The 26689-nt window shown below is 52.6% G+C and overlaps 1 protein-coding gene across 2 annotated transcripts in view; it reads left to right on the forward strand.

Annotated features, from left to right (window-relative positions):
• The window catches only part of PKD1 (polycystin 1, transient receptor potential channel interacting), an 87782-nt gene that overhangs the window by 47380 nt on the left and 13713 nt on the right, over nt 1–26689 (forward strand). Inside the window, exons 13-33 of one of the 2 annotated variants that reach the window (XM_065031220.1) lie at nt 690–865; nt 1302–1435; nt 1981–5603; nt 6557–6706; nt 9052–9195; nt 10068–10347; nt 11695–11911; nt 12737–12887; nt 13811–13963; nt 16392–16536; nt 17367–17969; nt 18467–18623; nt 20275–20527; nt 21162–21357; nt 22457–22627; nt 23058–23201; nt 23743–23953; nt 24290–24416; nt 25261–25377; nt 25764–25813; nt 25989–26191. In XM_065031220.1, coding sequence (XP_064887292.1) covers nt 690–865; nt 1302–1435; nt 1981–5603; nt 6557–6706; nt 9052–9195; nt 10068–10347; nt 11695–11911; nt 12737–12887; nt 13811–13963; nt 16392–16536; nt 17367–17969; nt 18467–18623; nt 20275–20527; nt 21162–21357; nt 22457–22627; nt 23058–23201; nt 23743–23953; nt 24290–24416; nt 25261–25377; nt 25764–25813; nt 25989–26191 — 7405 coding nt within the window. The remainder of the gene's footprint in view (nt 1–689; nt 866–1301; nt 1436–1980; nt 5604–6556; nt 6707–9051; nt 9196–10067; nt 10348–11694; nt 11912–12736; nt 12888–13810; nt 13964–16391; nt 16537–17366; nt 17970–18466; nt 18624–20274; nt 20528–21161; nt 21358–22456; nt 22628–23057; nt 23202–23742; nt 23954–24289; nt 24417–25260; nt 25378–25763; nt 25814–25988; nt 26192–26689) is intronic. The other variant, XM_065031221.1, reaches the window with a different exon arrangement.

A 26689-nucleotide genomic window follows, 5' to 3' on the forward strand; every position in this document is an offset into this window, starting at 1 on the left:
GGAGTTGGACCAAGGGTTGGACTTGATGATCTCTGAGGTCTTTTCCAACCTAGTCGATTCTGTGATTCGTCGTTAAGTGCCATGTGAGTGTCACATGCCTAGGTAATCCTGAGGATCCTGCTTTACTTCTGTCCTGTCTCTTGCCCATCTATTCTCCCTTTCCCTCCTCTGCCCAGCTTTGCTGTCCCTCTCTGTGCCTAGGATGCTGGAGCTGCACTTGGCGTGCTTGATTTTATGAGTTTCTCCCATTCCCACTCTCTGTGCTTGGAGCCACTTGTCTGTCACTGTCCTGAGGACACTGTGTGGCTGTTGCCCCCTTGGTGGCAGCAAGTGCCGGGGCTCAGCAGCTGGACACAGTGTGCGGAGCACATCAGGAAAGGCAAAAGAGTAACTGGCAAGTTCAGAGCCAGAGGAGTCTGAGGATGAGCAGCTCTTCTTGCCCAGTTGCTGTAGAACCAGTCCTTGGACTGGCTTTAGTGGTGGAGTTGTGGTGGTTCATCAAGAGGTGGCTTTGCCGGGTAGGTGGCCTTCCAGCCTGTGCTGCTTTCCAGTGCCATTGAGGCCGTTGCTGCTGCCCCCGTCTCCCCGGAGCCCCGGGGTGTCTCTGCAGCATCACGAAGCCACTCTCAGGAGAGGGCAGCAGGGCACGGCCATCCCAACTGCATTCTTTGTCCCACTGTCCTCCCCAGCTCACCGCCTCCAACCACGTCAGTAACTTTACGGTCAATTACAATGTCACGGTGGAGATGATGAATAAGATGAAGAACCTCACGGTGCTTGGTGTCCTGCCGGTCCTGCCTCAGAACAGCACGGTGGAGCTCACAGCAAGAGTTCAGGTTGATTCCGCTGTGGATGCTTTGTTCCTGTGAGTCCTTTGCGAGTTAGGATCTTACTGTGTGTAGCTTACCACTCTTGCCTGCACTGTTTCTCTTCCCAGGGCCAGCTGATGTCAAATGGCCCATTTCTCAGCTGCTGTCTAGTTAATTTGAAATCTTTGCAGGTGTGGTTCAGTCATACTGGCTGGGACCTCTAGTCCAGGCTGAAATACTTTTCTTTTAAAGGACTGCAACGTTGCTTTAATATTGGGTTCCTTCTCTTCTTACCAGTGGTGTACTCCTCTCCTAGTGACATTTCTGCAGCATTGGGCACTGCTACTGCTTTGATACTTGGCATTGTGCTTCCTATGGTTTTTCTGGAAGCCCCAGCCCTGAGCCTGAAAGACAACCCCAGGCCAGGCCAGGGCTCCCCTGGGTTTCCATGGTTCTTTTGTGCAGTGTAACATGGTTTGCATGTTTCTGCAGGTGGGATTTTGGAGATGGTGTCCAGGAGACATACCTGTTCAAGCCTCCCTACAACAAGTCTTTCTTTGTTCCTGATCCCAGTGTCCATGAGGTTGTGATTGAGCACAACATTTCACACGTCTATCAAGACCCAGGTATGGTCAGGACAGTTCTTTGTGGAAGAAGGGGCTCAGGCATTTGTGCTGCCAGGGGGGCTACAAGGCACCTTCCAATAAAAAATGGCTTGAAAGTCATTAAGTTGTTCCCGAAAAAACAGCCTGAGTGGCAGGAAGTCTCCAGCCATTTCCATCCTCACTAACTCTGTTTCTAGGACAGGTTTGCCCCTGCTGTAAGAAGCAGGTCCAGAGCGCACACTCCCCTTTACAGGCAGTCTTGCAGAGAGACGAGCAGCCGGCGAGCTCCGTGCTGGTGGGAGGGGGCAAGGAGGGGTCTGTGAGGGAACAGAAATCAAATCAGTACTCTGTGTCTGTCAGACTGGCTCCTTACCTGGTGTCTGGGCCTCACATGCATGACCAGGTTGTAATTCCCGCTTGTCCTGGCCTGGAGGGTGGAAACGCAGGGTGTGTGTGGTGCAGGAGCAGAGTATCTCCCCATCACGCCCCCCATGCTGCTGCAGCTCTGTGGAAGCTGTTGCATGAGTGTATCCTCACAACTGGTCTTCTGCTCTCTTCCAATGCAGGTGAATATGCCTTGGTGGTTGTGGTGTCCAACCAGTTTGAGAACCTCACCCACTTGACCCCGGTTCACATCCACAGTTACCTGATTGATGTGAAGATGGAAGTAGAGGAGAATGTTTTAGTTGTGAGCCGTCCGGTCACCTTCAGAGCCAATCCATTGCCATCTCCTTACGGTGTCCTGTACACCTGGGACTTCGGGGACGGGTCCTCCCCATTCACAGGGAGTCACTCTACAGTGACATACAGCTACCCCAGAAGAGGGGTGTACAACATTACTGTGACAGCCAACAACACCATAAGCAGCGTGGAGACAGTTGAGTGCTACCAAGTGTTTGAGGAAATCACTGGGCTCCGTGTTTCCGCAGATGAGGCAGCAGAGCTGGGAGCATCTGTGACCCTGAATGCTTCGGTACAGACGGGGGACAGTATCACCTGGATATTTGATATGGGGGACGGGACGGTGCTGAGGAGCCAGGTGCCGGTGGTAGAACACGTGTACATCAAGGACATCAACTGCACAGTGAACGTGACAGCAGTGAATCCTGTGAACTCTGTCTCCCAAACTGTGCCCGTTCGGATATTTGTCCTGGAAGTTCTCAAAATAGAACCTGCTTCTTGCATCCTCGAGCACCCAGATGTGCAGCTCACTGCATATGTGACGGGGAATCCTGATGATTACATCTTTGATTGGACTTTTGGAGATGGCTCATCCAACGTCACGATCAGCGGGGACCCAGTGGTGATGCACAACTTTACCCGCAGTGGGACGTTCCCCCTCTCCCTGACTCTCTCCAGCCGGTTTAACAAGGCTCACTATTTCACCAGTGTCTGTGTGGAGCCAGAGATAGTCAACGTCACCCTTCTCCCTCCCAAGCAGTTTGTAAGGCTCGGGGAAGAGAGCAGCTTCCAGGTGAGTGCCGTGCCACTCTACCAGTACCGCTACCGCTGGGATTTTGGGAACAACGAGTCCACTAGATCGAGTGGGACTGAAGTGACGTATACCTACAAGAACACAGGGGTCTTCCTGGTCACAGTGACCGTCTCCAACAATGTCTCTTTTAACAATGACACGGCATTTGTGGAAGTTCAGGAACCAGTTGGGGTCGCAAAGATTGAATACAATGGGACGAGTGTGCTGGAGCTGAACCAGATCTATCTCTTCTCCGCCAGCATGAATGGAACCAAAGTGAGTTATAGTTGGGACTTTGGAGATGGCACTACCCAGCCTGGGCAAATCGCTGCCCACTCCTACAACACCACGGGCCATTACACAATTAGCGTGATGGGCCGGAACGATGTGAGCTTTAATGAGACCGTCATTGACGTCGCAGTGAAACGTCGGCTCCATGGGCTGACCATCAATGCCAGCAGGACGGTGGTGCCATTAAACGGTTCAGTGAGTTTTGTAGCCACGCTCGTAGCTGGCACTGCCATCCGCTACTCGTGGATCCTCTGTGATCGCTGCACTCCAATCCAAGGCTCCTCCACAATATCCTACACTTTCCGGTCCGTGGGCACGTTCAACGTCATTGTGACCGCAGAGAACAAGATCAGCTCGTTGCAGGACAGCATCTACGTCTACGTCCTGGAGCAGATTGAAGGCCTGCAGGTGTCCAGCAGTGAGCTGGTGGAGGACATCTATTACCCAACAAACAAAACACTCCATTTGCAGGCAGTGGTGAGGGAGGGAACAAACATCTCTTACAGCTGGGTAGCCCAAAGGGATGGCAGCGCTGTGCAGACCTTCACTGGGAAAACCTTCTCCTTGAGTGTCCTAGAAGCTGGAAACTACACTGTCTATCTGAAAGCCACCAATATGCTGGGATGCGCAACTGCCAACAAGACGCTGGAGTTCATTGAAAGCCTTGGTCTTTTAAAGCCTTCTGCCTTCCCCAACCCCGTTGCTATTAATGCCTCTGTTAACATAAGTACCACCATAACCAGTGGCACCAGCATCACGTATATTTGGTACCTTGAGGATGGTTTCTTTCCCGTTACCTCTGAACCCTTTATTATCCACTCCTTCCAAAGCCCTGGAGTGACAGAGGTCATCATTGGAGCAGAAAACAAGCTGGATTCAACCAATGCAACAATTTACATCTGTGTAGAGGAGGTCATAGAGGGGCTGAGTATAGGGACTGCAGAGCTGGACTGTAGATACGTCTCATCAGGCTCCACGGTGGTCTTTGAGGGGGAGCTGCAGAAAGGGACCGAAGTGACATGGCTTTGGGAGGTGCCCAATGGCACATTGACTGGCCAGTCTGTGGCGGTCACATTCCCCACAGCAGGGTTTTATACCGTCTATCTGAACGCATCGAACGACGTCAGCTGGGCTCTGGCCAGCAGGAATATCTCAGTGCTGGACAGGATTCAAGGGCTGGAGGTTCTTGCCAGCAAGAAGGTGGTGGAGCCAGGGGACCGGGTCACCTTCGTGATCAGGATGTCGTCAGGTACCTCTGTGAGTTACCTGGTGAGCATAAGCGGGGACTACTCTGTGGTGCTCAACGGCACCAAGTACACACACGAGTTCACCAAGAGTGGCGATTATTTGGTGACTGTGACCGTGCAGAACCAAATCAGCATCGCACATGCCCAGGTGCTCATCTCTGTGCTGGAGGCCATCCGTGATGTCAGGCTCCTCAACTGCTGCGAGGAAGGCATTCCCACGGGCAGGGAGAAAAGCTTCAGTGCCCAGGTGGGGAGCGGCTCCCGCGTATCCTTCTCCTGGCAGTTCTCCCTGTGGAAAGAGCAGGGCCGATCCCTGGTCACCATGGCAGGGGAGAGCGTTTCCTACACTCCAGAAGCTGCAGGGCTGCTTGAGGTTCTCCTCAATGCCTTCAATGACTTGGGAGGTGTCAATATCACCAGAACCATCCAGGTCCAAGACCCAATAGTCCAAGTGTCCCTCACTGCCTCCAATGCCTTTGTCAACAGGACGGCCCTGTTTGCAGCTGCGGTGGTGCCCAGCAGCAGGAGTGTTGAGTTCTTGTGGACTTTTGGTGATGGCTCTTCCACTCAAATGACCAGGGTTGCAGTGGCCAACTATTCTTACCTGAGCCCTGGAGATTACCTGGTGGAGGTGAATGCCACCAACCTCATCAGCTTCTTTGTAGCCCACCTCACTGTCACGGTCAAAGTCCTGGAGTGTGAGGAGCCAGAGGTGGAGTTAGCCTTGCCCCCCCAAGTAGTCATGAAGCGGTCCCAGAGGAACTACCTGGAGGCACAGATTGACCTCCGAGGGTGCATCAAGTACCAGACAGAGCATCTGTGGGAGATCTACCGAGCACCCAGCTGCATGAACCTGGATGAGTCCAGCAGGATCCGTCTGCCGAATGTTGACATGAACAGGCCCCAGCTGGTTATCCCGAAGCTGGCCCTGGAAGTTGGGAACTATTGCTTCATCTTTATTGTCTCCTTTGGAGATACCCCACTGTCCAAAAGCATCTTTGCCAATGTAACCGTGATACCAAGTAAACTGGTCCCAATCATTGATGGGGGGTCATACCGTGTATGGTCCAACACTCAGGACTTAATCTTGGATGGGGAGAAATCCTACGACCCGAACTTGGATGATGGTGAACAGACTCCGTTGTTATACGATTGGTCTTGTACGTTCTCCTCCAAGGTAAGGGCAGTTTTGCTCAGCCAGGGTGATCATTTGGGAGCTCCAGCTGCACATCAGCTCCACTAAGAACGTGTCTGGGTTGAAATGGTGTTGAAGGAAGCTTTTGTGAGCATCTTGTAACAAAGCTGCTCTGGAAGGAGGGTTGCAAAGGTTTCCTGATTGCCAGCTCAGGAGGATGGTCCAGTGCTGTGTCCCTGGGCACAGCAGAGGGGCCAACACTGGGACCTGAGATGTTCCCATTGCTGCTGCCCCTGGACTTGACCTCCACAGTTTCAGTGGAACTGCTTCCATAACCTGACAGCATTAATAGAGCTGCTGGTGGCTGAGGGCTCTGGTCCCTCTCTCCTTTACAGTTAAATATCTCTAATTCCAGCAGGGGCCAAAGTCAGACTTTGGAGGAGTCAAGTGACCACAAGTCATGGTCACTGTGGTCACAGACAGGTCACTGTAACACGCTGAAGGGCTCTGACCCTACAGTGGCAGAAGGGCAAGGGAGAACTGCTCTTCAGATTCTTCTGGGAGAACCACCTCATGAGGATTTTTTGATTGAATGTGGGATTATTTTTATTGTTACAAGTCATTCATTGTTTTCTATATTGACCTCAAAACAGAAAGAAACAGAGTGTGTGTGGATTAGACTTTTGAGTTTAATGTGAGCTTTTTGTGTTGTTTGTCAATGTTTATAAGCTATTTAATGAAGGATTTTTTGCTATAAAATATGAATTTAAAGCTCAGGTGAAATACAGGATTATTCCAAGTACTGTTTACTAACTTGAAGAATAAGATAATGTGCTTTGTTGTCCACACACCCCGTTTCTCCCACCTCAGTGGTGGCACATTGCACAGTGAGACCTGTAACGGTCACTTTGTGTGGACCTGAATGTTTGGGCTGTGGACTAACCCGATGTGCACCCATACCAAGGAGGGTTTGAAAGTTCTTTTCTCCTTGCAAGCAGAGCTCGGCTGCAGGGTGCTCTCTGAATTTCAGTGCCAAGGAAGGGATTGTCACAATTTCCAAAGCGCTATTAGAAGCAGATGTGGAGTATACGTTCGATCTCACCATCAGGAAGGAGGGAATGAGTCCCGAGGCAACAAATCAAACCGTACGTACCCCTGATGACTGTCCTGTCTGTCCTTGGGTGCCTGGACACAGCCAAACTGCAAGTCCACAGCCCCTTTCCATGAGGAATTCTGCAGAGGAGAGCGCTGCTGGCTCAGGATGGTGCTCAGCCATGGGGACACCTCGGGCTGTGTCCCTGTCCCCATTGAGAGCCAGTGGCAGTTTTGGGGGGTGGAAGAGCCATCACCTGCCTGCACCAGCCAGCACGGGAGAGAGGGGTCACAGATTTTAGGGCATAACTGGGGCTCCATAACTGATCTTGTCCAGGTCGTTTGCAGGAACAGACATTGGTATTTCTGTGATATATTAATCTTTTGCTGCCTCAGGCAGCACTTTTTACTTGTCCTGCCAAGTTCTTTTAGTTTCTTCCTTCCTTTTGACCCCGTGTTAGTCCCTGTCTGCGCGGAGGCTGCGTTAGTGCCCCAGCCCTGGGCGGCTCTGGCCACCGTTCCTGGGACTGAGAGTCATAGAATCACAGAATCAAAGAATCATTTTGGTTGGAAGAGACCTTAAGATCATCAAATCCAGCCATAACTAAACCATGTCCTTAAGAACCTCATCTCTGAGTCTGCGGCTGCAGATCTGCTGGAGCAGGACAGCAAAGGGCCCACGATCGGTGGCTGTTGCCGCACCATGCACAGTCCTGGGCTCTTCCCACCTCACAGCACCAGGTTCTCCCGTGGTTTTCACCAGAGAGAACTTGCTAAGAGCTGATGCTTAATTTTATTGTCAACAGTTCCTCCCTTCTCTGTTCCTGAATTTTTAAAGGGAGGATTTTTTAAGTGCATGTTGTTTATGTCAAATTAAGCCCAGCACCGAATGCATCTGCAGTCCGACAGCAGTTATGGTTTATGTCAGGAACATTCATCGTGGTGCATTTGGCAATTAGAGATATAGTTAGTCTGAAAGTGGAAACTCTTACCGCCTGGGTTTTAAACCAAAGCTGGAGGATGAAAAGAAAAAAATTAAATTGATAGTCTTTCAAGGACATTCCGTACTATCTGGTTTCCATGCGTGAGCGCAAAACAATGATTCCAGTGTCGCAGGAAATTTGCAAATACTGTCGGAATGAATGAAGCTTCAGTGCGCTCCGGATTAGTGCTGGGGAATATTTATCCTCTTTTAAAAGTCTGCCATATTAAACAATGTCTTCATTACTCTCTTTCTTTGAATTCAGAATATTCTTTTTGCCAGGGCGGAGGGCTCTGTCGAAAGCTGGACAAGCCCATTTCCGAGGGGATTAAAGGAGCGTAGATCAAGTGCAGGGATCAGAGCTCGAAAGCCACTGTGGCTGAGCCACCGGCGCTCTCTTCTCTCCAAGCACTTTGCAGGGAGGTGTCAGGAAAAGGTGGTTTTCCAGGCTTTAGGACCAACTTGCTGCACAGTGGGAGCTGTGTTTTTTGGCTTTTATCATCACTGCTGTCTCTCAGGGACATAGGTAGTGTCAGAAATGGTGATGTTTCTGCACAGATTGTGCACTAGAGAGCCCAAGGTCCTGAGATGTGTTCTGCAGCTCCAGACCGAGCTCTGTGGATTGGAGCAGGGGTGGGGGGACAAACTTGGCACAGGGCAGCACATCCTCAGTAAATGCGGGTTTCTTGCCTCCCCCTGAGCCCTCTGCCACTCCAGACTGCAAACGCTTCCCATTTATCAACCTCCCGAGCTGAGCACAGGGACCCGCAGCCCCCCGCTCCCATGTCCACAGCAGATCTGCCGTGTCCCCACTGGGCCGGGTGCTCCGCAGAGGCAGAAACAGAGTTTGGCCACAGAACACAAAGAGCTGCAGCCACTTCCCAGGGCAGGCGCTCACCAGATGTTTGCTCTGTGCTGTGAAAAAGTCTTTTCCCCTCCAGGTTCAACTTCTCCTCTTTCCCAAGCTCTAACACACGCCCCATATTTGTAGGGCTGTCATGGGTCCCGAGATGGTCAGGTCAGCAAAGTGCTTTGTTTGGCATCATCCCCACCCAACAGCACAGGCAGGACTTGCTGAGAATCCAGCACAGGGCACCAGAGGGACATTTTGAAAGTGAGTTGTGTTAAAAAGTGTAATACAGTAAATCCAGAATTACCTAGATTGGCCCAGCTTAGCAGTAGGTGGCTCTTGAAAATCAGTGACAGCAGAACTCACCCTGGCTGATGTAAGAAAAGTGATGTAGCTTAAGTCTGACCTGAATTCCTTTGGAAATCCCTTTCTGCTGTTCCCTTGGCTCAAACTGGGCTGGTGCAGAGCAATTCCTCCTTGCAGACCAGCTGCTGGGATGTCTGCCTACCTGTGAGATGTCTGTATTTTAGTCTCAGATCTCCTGATGGAGCCTCTTGCTTTTCCAGGTATTCATCAAGAGGGGAGGAGTCCCCATCGTGTCCCTGGAGTGTGTTTCCTGCAAGGCTCAGTCTGTCTACGAAGTCAGCAAGAGCTCCTACGTCTACCTGGAAGGGACCTGCCAGAATTGTCACAATGACTCCAAGCTTGGGGTAAAGTCGTCAGCAACACTGTTCTTTGGTGGACTTAAGAGAAAAGGGGAGAGTGAGAGAGAACAGAGTGGAAAGAGTTGTGTCAGAAATAAAATCACGGACCTGTTGTCCCGAGCTTTTCCTTGCTCTGGGTTGTGCCTGTCTGTCCTACCAAAGGACAAGTCCTTGCTGGGTCATTTTGAAGCCAAGCCCATGAATGACCAGCTCTTTTCACACAAAAAGTGAAGTGTTTTCTTCTCCCTGCTGACTGGCATTTTGCCTGTTATTCTGGTGGCTCAAGCTGAGGTTGTTTGGTCTCTTCTGATCCTCCAAGTCGCTCGTGCCCTCCTGTAATTACAGATTCCGGTACACAGCAACCTGTGGATGAGGCAGGGCTCAGGAGTGGAAGTCCTGTTGCAGGAGCTAGTCTTTATTGCTCCCAGCTTGTCCTTGCATGGCATTTTCTGACTGGCTATCTCACTGTTCCTCTTGTTATCACAGTTGTACATTTGTGCTGTTAACAGTAACCATCCAGGACACGTTCAGCTTGAAGTATATAAAACATGGTATCCCATGGAGACTCCACCAGTACTTAATTTATTTCCTGTGTTTTGTATTCCGTATTATGAAATATTCTGTCGGAGGGTGATGTAATCCCAGAGACTAAAGTACATCTCACAGTGGAAATATTCCCACCAGACATTTTGGAAAGGTTCCAGTTCTTGTTGCTGTAGCACACAAGACTAAAGCTGAATTATCAACTGCAAATTTGGCAGATGCTCCCACTAGAAATCTGTTACTTTTTATAAAAGACTCAATCCGAAAACATTTTAAGGACATAACTTCAGGTTTAAACAAAACCTCTCCTGTCTTTCCCCTCTTCATCTCTATAGAGATGGGCAGCGCACAGCTTTAAAAACAAGTCTCTCATCCTGGACAAGAAAACGACGTCCACTGGTGACACGGGAATGAACCTGGTCCTGAGGCAAGGGGCACTGAAGGACGGTGAGGGCTACACGTTTACCCTGCACATCACGGACCTCACAACAGGGGAGGAAGGCTTCGCCTCCATCGACCTGCTCCCCAACCAGCCGCCCGTAGGAGGCTCCTGCCGCCTGTCCCCCAAGGGTCCCCTTCGGGCACTGATGGCCAAGGTGCACTTCGAGTGCACAGGTGAGACGTGCGGCGGACAGGGGTGCCGGGCGCCCACCAGCCCTCGCTGCTCCCCACGGGCAGAGGGTTCTGTCACTGCGGTGTTCCCAGCTACCCCCCTCCCTGCAGAGGGTTTCTGACCCCCAGCTCCTGCCCCAAGATGCTGTTGGCCAAGGGCTGAGGTCAGATGTGGATCTTTCCATTTCTGATCCCCAAAGCTTGGACCATGAGCAGCTTTGTGCACTCGCATTGTGGAGCTCTGAAACACATGGCAGCAGGCAGGCACTTCTAAAAATCCTGATCTATTCAGTTAAATGATGAGATCCTGGCTAGGACAGTACTTGCAGAATAAAATAGTATTTCAGTGCGGGAAAAAGAAGATGGGTGCCCAAAACTGAGTCACATATGTGGGAAGAGTCAAAAGGCAAAGTGCTGGGGCCTCCTCTGCCATGTGGGCTGGATGTTCCCATCAACAGTTACCTTCTTGACCAGCTGCAGAGACAGCAACAGCCAGTCCAACTTTGGAAAAGTGGCCTGGCTGACGTCCTGTAGCCTTGGGCCAAGGAATAAGTGCCTCTGAAAACCAGATTTCCCCAAATGATTAGTGCTAGAGATTAATGCTGTCTGTGCCCAAATGCTGGGAAGCCACGCTGCAGAGGAGATGATGAATTCTGCTGGTTCTGGGCGGGCTGGTCACCAAAACCCAGCTTAAGCTAGAGGAGAAGCAGAAGTGGTGAGAATTTTAGCTCTTAGTGATTGTTTTGAAGCTGAAGTGAGACATGCAGGATGCAGAGCCACTGTTCCATATCCAGTGCAGAGCCAGCGCCTTTGCTGGTGCTCACTGAGAAACACGCAGTGAATTTCCCAACCACCCAGATCCCACAGGACCTCCCATAATTCCTGGGAGCTCCAAGGAAACCGTTGTGCAGTTTTTATCCTAGACTGAGTCATTCCTGACATGCAGAACTGCCCAAGGGCTGTGCTAAGCCTGTGTCTAATGTCAGGCTTTGCAGGGCTTGTACGAAAGCTGTGGCCTTGGTTCAGGGCTGTTCCCAGCCCCAGACATTATTCCCGTTTTTATTTTGCTTGTAAACTCTTCACAAATCCCTTTAAACGTTACAGGACCCAAACACCTGGGCAGAAACCCCGAAACATCCGAAAAATTCAAAAGGGTCAGAGCTTTACATTGCAGACATCCCTCCAACTGGGTGGAGTCCTCAAGCTGTCCCCCAGCAGTGGGGACAACCCGTCCCTCTGTCTGAGCAGGTGGGACACACCAGGGGACAGGCTGGGCTTCAGGATGGTGGCTGCAGCCCCCCGCAAGCCCTTTTGCCCCTCTCAGACTCCTCATTCGGGTTTGTTTTACAGGCTGGCGAGACACAGAGGACGCAGAGGGGCCACTGGTTTACATCCTGCTGGCATCGCGTCACAGGGCCGGGCACTTCCACGAGTTCTGCATGTACAAGGGCAGCCGGGCCGAGCATGGAGCCTTCCTGCCCCCGGGCTTCCACGAGAGCGGCTTCGTGGTGTCCGTGTCTGTCCTCGTGCAGGACCAGCTGGGAGCCACTGTGGTGGCCATTAACCGGTAAGACCTACCACTCGCAGGCTGGGCCTACACGACAACACCAGTGTCCAGCCTAAGCTCCTGAGTCGCGGTCTTAGGGCTTGAGCACACATTCCCTGCCCTGAAGGGCTGGGCAGGTCCTGAGTGAAGCATTTGCCTCCTGGAAGAGGCTGTTGGCAGGAAGGTGAGGGGAGGCTCAGCAAAATGTGAAATGAGAAAGCCCTTGCGGTGCTGGAGGGAGTTGAGAGAAGGGAACGGAGCTGGGGAAGGGGCTGGAGAACAAGTGTGATGGGAGCTCCATGCAGGTGACAAGTGCCCCTGGGTCATTGTGCAGGATTCTCAGCTGCTCTCAGCTGCCTGCCCGAGCTCTCAGGCTGCTGCTTCTCCAGGCTGATCTGCAACTCGCCACACTGTCCATGTGGTCCTGGCCTCCCAGGCTGGAGCGCAGGGTCCTGCAGTGCTGCGGAGGAGGATCTGGGTCCCAGCTGCTCCTCAGACCCTGGGGACCGATGCCAAAAGCAGTGCAGCTCCTCCCAGCCCTGGTGTTAAGTACTCTTTCTGTCAAACTAAACCCAAATTTTCTTGTGTGTGCTCAGTGCACCCGTGTGCATCCTCCATCTGCAGCTTCACAGAGCTGGAATGGTTAGGAACCAGGTTTCAGGTCCATGATCCTACCCACAGCTTGTGCAAACTGGGCACCAGGGCAAGCATCGGCAGCGCTGTCTTTGTCGTTTAACCACCTGCTTCCCCTTTCGTCTTCCTTCCCAGCCAAAGGGCAGATTCTGCCCCCTTCACCCAGCCCCCTTTCATCCTCTGTGCTTAACCCAAACATCTTTCCCTTGGCAGCTCCATGGAGATCGGCTTACCTGAGGGCTTCCCCAGCCTCTCCCACTGGCTCTACAATCAAACTGACACCGTGCTCCAGGGCTTAGTGAAACAAGGGGACCCTCAGCAGGTCATTGAATACTCTCTGGCCCTCATCACCATCTTAAATGAGGTAAAGCAGTGCTGTCTGCCCGAGAGGGGCCTCCAGAAGACCTTGCAATCATGTTCTTTGGCCAGGTTTTGTACAGCGATGTAGGGAAGTGACTAATGCTACGGTTTTCCATGTAAAGCAGTGTATGTGCATGCTGGGACCTGGGCTGGAGCTATTTTCATGCATCAAAATAAGTAACAAGCTCTGGGAACACAAAGACCAGGGAAAGCAGGGAAGCTGCAGAATAAAATGGGTCTAGAGAAGGCAGTGGCCTGGGTGTCTCCCCTGCAGCTGCTTTTTTGCCCTCATATTCAGATAGTTTTTCCTCTTTACTGCCAACCTCAAGTCTAAATGCTGAATTTAGAAACAGAAATCTTAGCCCAAATTCCCCACCTCCTTCAGGCTTTCCCTGAGCCAAACACCAGGGCTGGAAAGTCCCTGCAGCTGCTCTGGGTGCTCAGGAGACCTCCTGGCTCTGACTGTGGAGTGAGTGCTGCTTGATCTTCTGCCTGCAGAAAAGGCTCCTAATCCACAGTGCAGGAGCATCATCCTCCTGGCAGCATTCACTTCTACACCTACCTAAAGCAGAGACCAGTCCCTTCATGTGCATCTCTATAGGCAGGGCAGGAATTTTGGTCTGTACTCCTGCTTCCCTGCCTGATAAAAGAGCTTCCCGGGGCCAGGGCGATGCCCCTGAGCACAGGCGCTGTGCTGAGCTGGATGAGGCTGCACATTGCTGTGCTACTGAGCTTTCAAGTGCGAGGCTGTTCAGATACCTCCTTGGGGAGTACAAGTGAAATTGATGAAGTTCTACTGAAAAACCATCTCATTAGGTCACCCTCTGGGGAGATACAGAGTGCAGGGGAGAGGTGACTTCAGCACAGCTCATCATCCTCTGAAGCCACCAATACATTTCCTCACTCTACCTGATTTTACCCCTCCAGTATGAGCGGTCCATGCTTCTGGAACCCGAGACTGGGAACGAGTTTGAACTCCGGACCTGGACTCGAAACAATATCACAGAAACCCTGAACTCACTGAATGTGAACACAGTTGATGACATCCAGCAGATCTCGGCGGCCTTGGCGCAGTGCACGGTATGTTCCCTGTTGCTCCTCCAGCTCCTCGATTCTCCTTCTGCCTCCCTGTCTGTCCCCCCCACACACGTACCACACGGAGGGGACAGGTATCACTTGTTGATATCATTCAGGCTGGATGTGAGGAAGGAATTGTTGCCCCTGAGGGTGGTGAGAGCCTGGCCCAGGCTGCCCAGAGAAGTGGTGGATGAACCATCCCTGAGACATCCCAGGCCAGGCTGGACGGGGCTCTGAGCAACCTGAGCTGGTGAAGATGTCCCTGCTCATGGCAGGGCTGGCACTGGGGGAGTTGGGAAGGTCCCTTCAACACAAACCATTTTGTGATTCAGTGATTCTGTGATCATTAGGGTTTCTGGAGTGATGTCCCAAGTGGTATCAGCTCTGCTTCTCACTGTGCCACCCATCTGGCAGGTGTGGAGAAGGTGATAAAATGGATAAGATGTGCTGGAAGGCAGCACCTAAGGACTCTGTGCTGTTTCTCTGGCAGCAGCCCTGCTGTGGCAACTTGCTGGCAAGGACATTCCTCCACTTGCAGATGGAGGCTGCAGGAGAGGCCTTGACAGACTGGAGAAGCACTGGAATAAATTGCTGGGGGACTCAGAATCTCCAAGGACAGGCTGGGCTCCTGTCAGGAGTAACACAAGTAGAGCCGGACCTGCCTTAAGCCAGGGGACAGTGCCAAGGCCTGACGTTCCTTCCAGCCCCATTTCTACCATGCAAGATCAGAAACACAGCTCCACTGCTAAATGGAAGTGCTTTTTCCCCAGCCAGCTCCCAGTTTCAACTCCCCAGTGCTGTGGCTGCTGCCTGGTGGATTTAGGAGTGGCTTTGTGTGTTTTGTCAGATGGGCAAAGGGAAGAGAGCCCAGCTATATAATGTGCTGGGGCTTTGGTGCTCAGCCAGGCAGCTCTGGCACGCTCTTCCTCCCACATCTTTGCTTTCAGGACTGGAGTCCAGTACCCCAGCCTTGGCATCACCTTCCCAGCCAGGTCCGCAGTCCCGCTTGGCGGGAAGGGGACAGACAATGCATCCCACCCACAGAGTTCCTACTCTGCACCTTCCTCTGCTTCAGAGGCTGCAAACCTCCAAAATCACTTCTTTTCGTTCATCTTTGTTCGGGGGTTTGGGGTTCGGCACATCCCATGCTGGTGCTGGGTTGGGTTGTTTCTGTCTCTCCCACGTGCTCGTGCCTTGTGACTCGATCTCACTGTGGAAGCTCAAATCTAGAAATAGAATTTTTGTTCCAGGGGAAAAGCTGACGTTCCAGGATTAGTTTGTACTCTGGATTGGAATGGAAAGCTTAGAAAAACAGTAATCTAGAATTTCCTCTGTGGTTGAGACTAGTGTGGAGTTCACACATTTCCTTTCCTGTAGAAGTGTCAATCAGTGCTGATGCTTTTTTGATTTTACCTACAGGGGAGAGGAAAAAATAGGATTAATTTCTCCTGGAAGGGAAAAGGGGAATCTCATTCTTCTGAGTAGATTCTCCTTCCTAAGCAGCATCTCCTTTGGTGGTTTCTCCCCGTAACACTTTTTCTTCCCCACCTCCTTGGTACCTGACTGTGCTTCCTGAACTCCAATGCACACAGTCTGTCCTCACTTCTCATCGCCTACCAATAAAAGCAGAAAAGAGGGAACTCTAGACCTGCAGATGCTGTTTTGATTGTTCACCAGAATGTATGGTGAATCACATCTGAATCCTATGATGATTAGAAGAAAAAAAAAGATGAATAAGAACTAGGAGCAGGGTCGTGGTAACAGCTTCCATGTGTTGCCTCAGTCCCTCCCATCCAGCCCTGGAGAGCACAGGGAGCTCCAGGCCATGGCTGGAACATTCTGTTTCTTGGCCACATGTGGGAGCAGAGGGAGGGACATCCATCACGCCTGAGTGGCAGGATCCCTCCCACAGCTCTCAGGAGTGTTTAGACACCAAAATGGATTCGGTTAGGAATAAATCTTCCTTCCATTGAAGGCTGCCCAGTGGATGGAGGAATCCTATCCTGCTCCTTCTGGTGGAGTTCTGTAGGAATAACGTGGTGGGTGCTTGTGAGGGCCAACAGCAGGAGACATGCTTGGTCCTTACAAGTGAACTCCAGGGAGCTTGAATTTGCTGCTCTTTATTGCTCTTTCCAACCCTAATGCATCCTCCAGGCGTGTCTGCCTGTACACTGGCCGGTTGAAATGTGAGGGGAAGTGAATGTCCTAGAGACACCACCAGCGTCTTGCCATCTCTTGGCGTGAGCGGAGCAGCTGTGGGCTCTGCAGTCCCTCCCCGGGGCTGGGAAGAGCAGGGGTGACTTTCAGAGTGAAAATGGTGTTAGAGCGAATGTGCTCAGGTCTCTGCAGGGCTGAGCCAGCAGAACTTCCCATAGCTGCCCTCGTCTTTCTGGGGTATTCCTGCTGCATCAGCCCGTGTTTCCCTTGGCAGGTGGTGAGCAAGGAACTGGTGTGCAAGTCCTGCCTGACGAGGACCTTGAACAAGCTGGAGACCATGATGACCATTCTGCAAGGGGAGACAACCCAGGGCACGGTGACACCAACTGGCATCGCCGACAACATCCTCAACATCACAGGTCAGCTTTGTCCCCGCAGGGATGGGTGACAGGTGACCAGGCGGAGGGCACAGGTCTCCTGTGCAGGGCGCTGAGCTGAGGGAACCTTTGCAGGGTTTCTGCTGAGCCGTTTGAGGTTTGGCTCACACTTCCTCAAGCTGTTAGAGTAATCGTATCTAACATTTGGAGTATGGCACCCCAGTACTTTCTTCTCCCTGCACTTTTCCCAGGGTTGTCCTGGCTTTGGCAGCTGTCCCTGCAGACACTTCAATGTGACAGTTGTTAATGAACTCACTAATACTCTGGGGAATTGTCTCTTCAGTAAACAATGAGTAACAGCTATGGCTTCCAGATGCTTGCCTTCCTGATTGCAAGCTGAGGAGGTTTCCAAACTTTGCTGGGGCACCTGTAAACACTGAGTGGAAATTCCCACCTGGTTACCCTGGCAGGATGCAGAGGCACATTTATTGCACTCCTCATTAGGCGTTTCTGAGTGTTCTCCAGTTTATAATGCAAAAACATAGCAATATATATTTACTTTATCCATTCCTTCCCTGGTTCCCAGTCGGCTCTTCTTGTCGCTTCACAGGAGGAAAATAAAGCCTGTTGTGATCAAGTATTTACCACCAAATCTCATAGATCAGACGAGAAACTGCAGGCGTTGCTGACAGTTCTATTTTTAGCTATGGGCTACTGAAAACTTCCAGTGTGTAGAGTTACAGTGAGAAGAAGACAGTAAGGAAAGACTTGTCTGATTGTTTTGGGAAGGTGTCAGATGTTATCTAGACTGTACCAATTATCTTGGCTGTTTACCAGTTCCTCAGTTTGCACCTTTCTTTCTCCCCTGGCAGGTGACCTAATTCACCTGGTCAATACGGTTTCACAAGAATCCAAGCCCCAGGAGCTGCTTGCTGATTCCAACAACTTGCTGCTGGCTCCCAAAGCCTACAACCTGTCTTCCAGCCTGATGCGCATCCTCATGAAGTCTAGAGTGCTGAATGAAGAGCCCCTCGAGCTGGTGGGAGGAGAAATTAAGGCCACGGGCAAGCGGTCTGACCCCTTTAACTTGCTTTGCTACGAAAACACACCAAACTGCCAGTTCTCCATTCCCCAGGCGTTCAATACCACCCTCTCCAACCTGACGGATGTCATTCAGGTCATGTTCCAAGTGGACTCCAACCCTTTCCCTTTTGGCTACATCAGCAACTACACCGTATCCACCAAGGTGGCCTCCATGGAGTTCCAGACCCACAACGGGGTGCAGATCCCCATCGGGAGCCTGGACTCGGAGAAAGCCATCACTGTGATGGTGTCAAACAACACAGACGCTGACAATCTCTCTGCTGGCACTGAAATCATCGAGGCGAGAACGTCTGTGAACCTGATTGTGACAATGGAGAGCAACAACAGGGAGGCAGGACTGCACTTCCAGCTCACCTACAGAGTCCTGAATGGTAGCACAGACACATCCAGCTCTTAATGCTCTTTCCAATTTCTTCTTGTGGCAGAGGAGGGCTGGGTGCTGCAGCAAAGGAGAGCAGTGTCCAAATAGAGCTGCTGTGGGAGGGGGTGGCAGGTGCATCCAGCAGGTTCCACACCACGTGAGTGAGCTTCTGGCTACCACGGGCATTATCCAGTCCCCAGTGTGATCCTTGCTTGTGGATTCTGTCACTGAGAAGCCTTTTGCTCTTTTGAGCCCTTCTGTTGAGCCATGTTGGCACTGGAGGGAGTTTGTTCTGTCTCTTGGTCAGGTACAGTGGCATCCAGAGCCTTTAGCTCAGGGATTCTCTGAACTGCAGACTGAGAGGACAACTGGAAAAGCTTCTCTCTCTCGACTTTCTTCATTCCCAACACTCCTCTCTGAACATCCACTGCTGGCAGCAGGCTTGTGGTTGAGCTCTCCCTGGTATTTATGAAGCACCTTCTGTTTTTTCTCCCCCTCCCAATGCAGATCACTACATTGCAAGCGAGCCCGAGCCCTTCATCATGGCTTATCTCCATCACGAGCCAGAGCCCAATGAACACAACTGCAGCGCCTCGAAGAAAATTGGCCTGGATGCCCTGGCTGGAAGTGACCACAAGCTCTACACCTTCTTCACCTCCCCCCGGTAAGAAAAGCCTCCCTCACAATCCCTGCCACCCACAGGCTGTCCCGTGGGGGTACGTGAGGGATGCGCAAGGCCTTGCCGTGGCTTTTGCCAGGCTCTTTGTTGGGCTCGTGCTGTTCTGGCCATGCACAGCACTCCTCTGCTCCTGCACCCCAGCACTGGCACCTCTTCTCACAGAATTACAGAATCACAGAATGTTAGGGATTGGAACTCCCTCCTGCCCAGGCATCTGCTGGTGCAAAAGCAGCTCAGTGCACTGGGATTTGTCTTTCTGATTCAGGTAAGGGAGGGCTTCGCTTCTTAGAGCTGAAAATCCCATTCCCTGGGAGTTTCCTGACCCTCACCCAGGGTCTTTCCTGCTGATGAGTCTCCCCCTGCCACCCTTTCTCTGCTCCCTTGCCTGGTACCTGCTGCAATCTGTTGGTTACGTGTCCAGACTTGCATCCTCTGAGCATCCAGATCCCAGAGCTCCCTGTGTTTACCAGGACTCCCTCCCCAGGGGACTCCCCCTGCCCTTTGCAGATTCAGGGGTTGCTTCATGCAGCTCATTAAACCATTTTGTGCAGCAAAGCACCACTGGTGTTAGCCTAGTTCCTGAACACAGTGCACCCTTCACAAAAGCACCATTATCCTCAGAGCTCACCTTCCCAGCGTGTGACGGGAGGAGAACACAGGTTCCCTCAGGAGCCCTGTCCTGCTGGCCTACTCCTGGAGCCTGCTGGGGCTCATTAATGTTGGGGTTTGCAGCAAAACTCTCGTTTTTAATCAGAGCAGTCATTCTTGTAACTTCAGCTGCTGCTGCCTTGCCCAGGAGCATGTGTGTTTGTGCCTCGTGTTATTTCTGAGCCGTTATTGGCATTATCTGAGAAGAAAAGACAGGCAGCTTGGGAATAGGTGGGGTGAGAGTGGAGCCACTGGTTGTGTAAGTTGACGCAGCTTCCATGGCTGTCGGTAACAGGATTCTCAAAGAGGGATTAATCGTCCTCAAGAGCGAATCTGCTCCCAGCCAAGAATCACAGAGTTGCCATGGAAGTGTCCTGGGGGTCGGTGGGACACAGGGAGGGCATGCGAGCTGTGCGAGGATGTGCAGTGCAGTGCAGTGCTCCAGGTGCTGAAACCATGCAAAGATAAACTGTAAGATAAAAGATAAATTCTAAGTAAAGTGATCTGTAGGACCCCGGAATTTCTGCACAGCCAAAGGGCGGTGTAAGCTACACCACTTTCACTGGGCTTTTCCTCATCTGGGGAGACCTTATTGTGGCTTTTCAGTGCTTAAAAGTGGCCTGCAAGAAGGATGGGGACAGACATGTTAGCAGGGCCTATTGTGATAGGACAAGGGGTGATGGTTTTAAACTAAAGGAGGGGAGATTCAGGCCAGACATGAAGAAGAAATTTTTTATGCTGAGGGTGGTGAGAACCTGGCCCAGGCTGCCCAGAGAGGTGGTGGCTGAACCATCCCTGGAGACATCCCAGGCCAGGCTGGACGGGGCTCTGAGCAACCTGAGCTGGTGAAGATGTCCCTGCTCATGGCAGGGGTGGCACTGGGGGAGCTGAGAGAGTCCCTGCCAACCCATGCCATTCTGTGATTCATTGTGTGCTCACTTCAGCAAGCGGGTTAAGAATGTCTCCTTGCTGTCTTTCCATTTTCCAGAACTGATGACACCATCCAGAAGTATTACTTCAACATCACCAACCATTTCAGCTGGTCCCCAGTTGAGGTGACGCTGGGGCTCTACACCTCCCTGTGCCAGTACTTCAGTGAGCAGGAGAAACGCTGGAAGACAGAAGGGATCATCCCGCTGGAGGAGACCAGACCAGACCAGGCCGTGTGCTTAACCCAGCACCTCACCGCCTTCGGAGCCAGTCTGTTTGTTCCCCCAAACTCGGTCCAGTTCATCTTCCCTGTGAGTAACACAAAGCAGAAGTTGTGCAGCGTTGCCACACTCTGAGCTGATAGTTGTCACCTGGATGAAAGCCTTGGGCTCCCCTTGGCTTCACATTCAAGCTGGGCCATGGCTGAGATGCGCCCAGCTGAGCTGTGCCTAACTTTCAGACCAGCACAAGTACCTGAGAGCCTTGGGGAGCTGCAGATGGGCACAGTGTGCAGAGGGGCTGTGTCCTGCTGTGAATCCTGCTGCTAAAAACAGCGCTTTGCAGATGGCTTTATCCTCTATTCTGGACACCTGGCGGTGTGTTCACCCCTTAGGGAGATGCCAAGTGCTCCTCCCAGCTGTCACCCAGCTCTGTTTTATCCCAGGAGCTCTCGCCTGCCAGCTGCTCCCTGTCTCCCAGGTGTACCTGGGCTCTTCCCAGCCACAGGTGTGACGTGCCGGGGGCAAAGAGCTCTTGGCAGCTGCTGCAGCAGCTTCAGCCGCCACTGTGCTATGTTGCGCATGGTCTGGGCAAGGACGGCTCTCTATTTGCACATGCTATCACATCTGTGATGATGATTGTAGCCGGGAGGGAGGCAGCACAGCTACTGGGGAATGGGTGTTCCTTGTGGGGAAGGAAAGTGCCTTTCAACTTCTTTTCTTTTAGGCTCCAGGCCCAGGTCTCAACTACATCGTTCTGCTGACGTGTGCTGTCTGCTTTGTGACCTACTCGGTGGCTGCACTGATCGTGCATAAGCTGGACATGATCGACATTAACCGCGTGGGGGTGATTCCCTTCTGTGGGAAGAACGGGTTGTACAAATACGAGATCCTGGTGAAAACTGGCTGGGGCAGAGGATCAGGTGAGTCCACACACTGCTCCTGTGCTTGGTTCCTAGGGTGACATGTGTGCAGTTCCACCGAGATCTCAGCTCAGTGCATCATGCATCACATGTTCCAGAGCTGAGCTGGCGTTTGGGGCGGTGCTGAGCCAGTTCAGGGCTTCCCACGGCATCCACAGGGTGTTTTTTTTGCAGTGATGAGGCAGGCCAAGAGCTGTGGAGAAGAGCATGCTGCCCTGTTGCTTGCTTTTGGGGTGGGACAGGCAGCTGCTGCTGGAAGGAACCACCCAGTGTAGAAGAACCCCCCAATATAGAAGTTCCCCCCACTTTCCCTGCCCAGGCTGTGGTTGCAGGAACAGCCCAGAGCCAGTGTCTGTTCTCACTCCTGATTCTCCTGCAGAAGCATCCTTGTGGGCCCTTCAGATGGACCATTTTGCTCTCCCCCAGCATCTATCACTTTGATCTGCCGTCTGAATATTTCCCAGCAGCATGAAAGCAGAAAGCTTGGCTTTCTGATCTGGGGCCGGGTTTGTAGCTGCAGCTGCCAGAAACATCACCCTGGCCTTGGAAATCTGGGCAGTTGGGTTGTGGAAGCTCTAAGCAAGGGCAGAGGTGGAGTGTCACTATGTCACTGCCAGAAACGCAGTCCCATTGATCTTAGCATAACCACTGGTTTCACTGGGAGCAGTTTTCTCCTGAAGTCACCCCAAGGACCATCCAGGTTGAGCAGGTGGACCTAGGAGCATCTGATAACTGGTACTGGAGACAAGCCAAAGGAAACAAGTCTTTCAGCCACTTGGTGGAAAAATCATCCAGAATAAACATCTCCTCCTGTTAGGGTGTTAGCAAGGCGAGGAATGTCAGGTTCAGCCCTGCCAAAGAGGGAAACCATGAGCACGCCAGGGTCCATGCACTAGGCCAAGCAGAGCATCTGCCTTCCAGGCTGTGTGGACAGCTGTCCCTGGGGTGGCTCTTGAGGACATTCCTTCCTCCCAGTTCTCCAGGTGACCCCTCTGAAGGGCCACCACATCTGGTGGCAGGTCACTGGCAGGCAGGCAGGGCTGGGGAGTGGATCTGCCATGGGTGAGTGTCCCTGACTGAGCCTTGTTAACGCTGCCAGGTACCACGGCCCATGTGGGCATCGCTCTGTATGGCGTGGAAAATAAAAGCGGTCACAGGCACCTGGATGGAGAAAACGCTTTCCACCGCAACAGCCTTGATGTGTTCCAGATCGCGACGGAGCGGAGCCTGGGCAGCATCTGGCGCATCCGCATTTGGCACGACAATAAAGGTGAGACATGAGTGGGCATGGGGGTTGCAGCAGCACATCCCAGGTCAGAACCAGGCTCTGCTAGGCTGCTGCCTGGAGCTACAGTCCAGACTAACCCTGAGGGGACACCGTGGTGACCCACTGGCTTGGCAGGAGATTGCTGGGTGGGGATGTGGAGATTCTGTCACTGGGAGGGCTGCAGACTGCTCAGCTGCAGTCCTGTCCAGACACGATGCAGTGTGCGGTGACAGCGTCTGCAAATGTCCCTGCAGCCTGGGAGGTGACCTGGCTGTGCCAAACCTTGCTGTTGGGGACCATGCGGCTCCCACTGATGACAGTGTCGCAGGGAAAGTGCTGCCGTCCCACAGAGCGGCTCTTGTGTTGCCCTCTTGGCTTTGCAGGTCCACCCAGGGAACATCTGTTATAAAACACGTTTCTTCATCTCTTGTAGGACTCAGCCCCTCTTGGTACCTGCAGCATGTCATAGTCCGGGACCTGCAGAGCAGCAAGAGCTACTTCTTCCTGGTGAATGACTGGCTGTCAGTGGAGAGCGAGGAGAATGACGGCATGGTGGAGAAGGAGGTCTATGCTGCCAGTACGTGCTCAGCCCAGGGGTGCAGGGCTGGGCTGGCCGAGCAGCGTGGCCGTTCTCATCACCTTGGGGAATGGCCCACAGCAGGGGACAGCAGAGGGACCACAGAGCCTCCACACTGACTCCTCACTGCACTGCTGCTTGGCACAGCCGAGTGCTCCCCTGGGTCCTTTGCGCTGGAGGACAAGGCGAGGACCAGCAGTGCAGAAGAGACCGTTAGATTGGATCTTGGAACAATTTATTCCCAGGAGGGGCTGTGGGGCATTGGAACAGGCTGCCCAGGGCAGTGGTGGAGTCACCATCCCTGGAGGGGTTAAACAGACACGGAGATGAGGTTCTCAGGGACACGGGGTAGTGCAAGGGTAGCTTAACAGTTGAACGTGATGATCTTAAGGGTCTTTTCCAACCAAAATGATTCCACAATTCTATATAGATGCTGTGAGGTCTGTTCTTGAATATCAGTCTGCAGGAGGGACAATGGCAGGCCCAGCCAGGTCCCCTCGGTGGTGCAGCTGGCCCTGAGCATCTCCCTCTTTGTGCTCAGGTGACACAGACCTGAGGAGCTTCTCCCGGATCTTCATAGCTGAGTTGCAGCGAGGTTTCTTTGAGAAGCACGTCTGGCTCTCCATGTGGGACCGTCCGCCGCGCAGCCGCTTCACCCGCGTCCAGAGAGCCACCTGCTGCTCCCTCCTCATCTTCCTCTTCCTCTGTGCCAATGCCGTGTGGTACGGCATGGTGGGGAACTTACACCTCAGGTGCGCTGGCCCGTGGTGCTCTGGCCTGTCTCTCACGTCCTCAGTGTCTCCCCTGCACTTCTCGTTACAAAGGGCAGGACAGACCTTGTGTCTGCTGGGAATTGGTGTCTTATTTGTGACCTTGAGTCTGCCCTTCCTTTCCCAAAGAATCAGGGGCCAAGGACAACCCTATCAGCTTCCACCCTTACCTGGTTTTGCTGTGTCATTTCTTTGCATGGCCCATGCCCATTTCTTTCTCTGCCGATCTGAAATGCCAAATTGGGCAATTTTGTCTTATCTGGCAACCCTAAGTGCTCCTGCTAACACCACTCTCCAATTTCTCTTGATTCTCTCCAGCAATGGGGCCATTTCCAACCTGATCCCTGTCAACATGGACACGGTGGCTGTTGGGCTGGTGTCCAGCGTGGTGGTCTACCCTCTCTACCTGATCATTTTATTCCTCTTCCGGATGGCTCGCAGCAAGGTAAGGAGGAGAAGTGGTTGCAGATGGGTGTGATGCCACCAGATTTGTTCACCTGGGGCTGGATTCTGCCCTGTGTGGTGTGTCACTGCCCCAGCTGGTCTCTGCACCTTCCCAGTTGTGTCTCCATGCATGGCCAGATCTTCACCCTTCCCAAATCTCTGCCTTCCTCTCGAGCTGGAAACAGCCCTTGACCTTGGAGGGATAGATCGCTGCCTGGATGCCCAGAGAAAGCCCAAAAAGGCAGATTTTACAGGCTGTTTAGGCACTTGCTCCCTTTTGATTTGGGTCTGTGATAGGTACCCAAATGCTGTTTAAAGGTTTGACCCTTTGCTGCATTGGCAGGAACTTGAGAGCTGCTCAGCAGAGTGTTGCTAATGAAACGCCTGCCCTGGGTACAAACTCAGCTATCTGAGCAGAGCTGGGCTTAGACAGCTGTGAAAGGATTAGCTGGGGATTTAATGACTAGTTAGACACAATTAGCAGCCCCATTAAGTACTGCAGCCAGCTGCTTAGTGACTGATGAGCAGCAAATGTGTCTGATACTTCTTGTTCCTGTGGGTGCTCCTTGCTTCATTGGAGGCTGCAAACTTCCTGGTGGCTTCCTGGGAACTGGTACCTGGGATGGCACTGGGCTATGGTGCCTGTGGGTGCAAGTGCTTGGGAGGTGGGGGAGGATGTGCCTGTGACTGTTCCCAGCCCTGCTGGGCAGAACTGAGATCCCACAGCCTGAGGTGGAGCTTCTGAGCAGAACAGGGAGCTGATGGGAGGCACTGAGCATCAGGGCTCTGAGCCACCGTGATGTTGTCATCTCCATCCCTCCCCTTTCTGCTCAACCCTCCTGCAGGTCTCCATCAGCCACACCCTGACCCACTCAGACCAGCAGTCCTTAGAGATCGACAACTACCTGGACTCCTCAATCCTGGACAGCTCCTTCCCCACCTTCCCAGGGCTCCGGGCAGAGGTAACCTGCTCCCCACCCCAAATCTGGCCAGGGTGTGTGTGCCCCCTGGCACAGACATAGTGTCCAGCCACGGCTGTGAGTGCAAGAACTGGTGCATTCAGGTGCCTTTAGCAAATACCGGAGATGAGGGAGGGCCCCAGCACTCTGTGTGCACCCACATTTCTGCCCCAGCTGGTCCTGGGAGCTGAACTCAAGCTGTTTCCAGCCACTGCTCCGTCTCTCTGAGTGTGGATCTTCCCTGGGCGTTATCTAAAGGAGAGTGGGCTCCTGGGGCTGCAGACCCAGGGCTAATGGCAGCTCAGGCTCCAGGTTTCCAGTGACTCTTGATGTTTGAACAGAGAACAAACCAGTGTCATGTGCCTGAAATGCCTTTGCTTCATCCATAGGCCTTCTCTGAGCAAACCAGAACAGATCTGTTCTTGGAGGACTCCAAAAGGTGAGTAGGTTTCTGGGGATGGTGCAAGTAGGAGTTTAGTTTTCTGCTTAGGTACGCTGAGGTTTGTGTTCCCAGAGCTGTTCCCCTCCTAGACAGCCCCATGCCCTAGTCAGGTGCTTTTCTCCAGCTCCCTGTCCCCATGCCCCCTTGATGGCCTGTTCTTGTGTCCCCACAGCCTGGTGCGCTGGCCATCCAGTGAGGCCCTGCTCAGCTGGCCAGACCTCCTCAGCGACCCCTCCATCATGGGCAACACCATCCAGAAGCTGAAGAGGGGCCGGGCCAGCCGTCACCTTGGCCTGGAGGCCCCGTTGGCAGCTGAGGAGGACAGCTTGTCGCTTGGCATTCACCAGGGACAGCCTCGCTATTTCTCTGCCTCAGGTGGGTGTGCAAGGAGCATTGTTCCGTGCCAGGGTTTGAACGCCCCAGGGATGGGCAGGATGAGCAGCTGGGTCCCTGGGAACTCAGCTCTGGAAAAGGCAGAAGAGCAGAACCTGCTGTCATCACCCTGTTTTCAATGGGAAAGGCAGAAGAGGAGGGTGGGTCGTGTTTCCTTCATGGGGATTTCAGCCTGGGAAAGCAGAAATGCTGCTGTGGGTCAGTCTGCAGCAAGTGGTCACTGTGTTGGCAGGCCAGTAGCAAGGAGAGGTCAGTTCCCCTGGGATCTTAATGTTGCAAGTGAGCAGCACTTCTGCACCAGCTGCAAGAGCACAGTGGGGCTCTGAGCCGCTGTACGTGCCTGGAGAAGGTGAAGAACTTGGCCTCCTGTACCAGCAGTTTGATAGAATCATTTTGTTTGGAAGAGACCCTCAAGATCATCAAGTCCAACCATAATGTAAATCTAGCACTACCCCATGTCCCTGAGAACCTCATCTTCAC

The sequence above is a fragment of the Columba livia genome, chromosome 15 (assembly GCF_036013475.1).
Source record: "Columba livia isolate bColLiv1 breed racing homer chromosome 15, bColLiv1.pat.W.v2, whole genome shotgun sequence".
Classification (NCBI taxonomy): Eukaryota; Metazoa; Chordata; class Aves; order Columbiformes; family Columbidae; genus Columba; species Columba livia.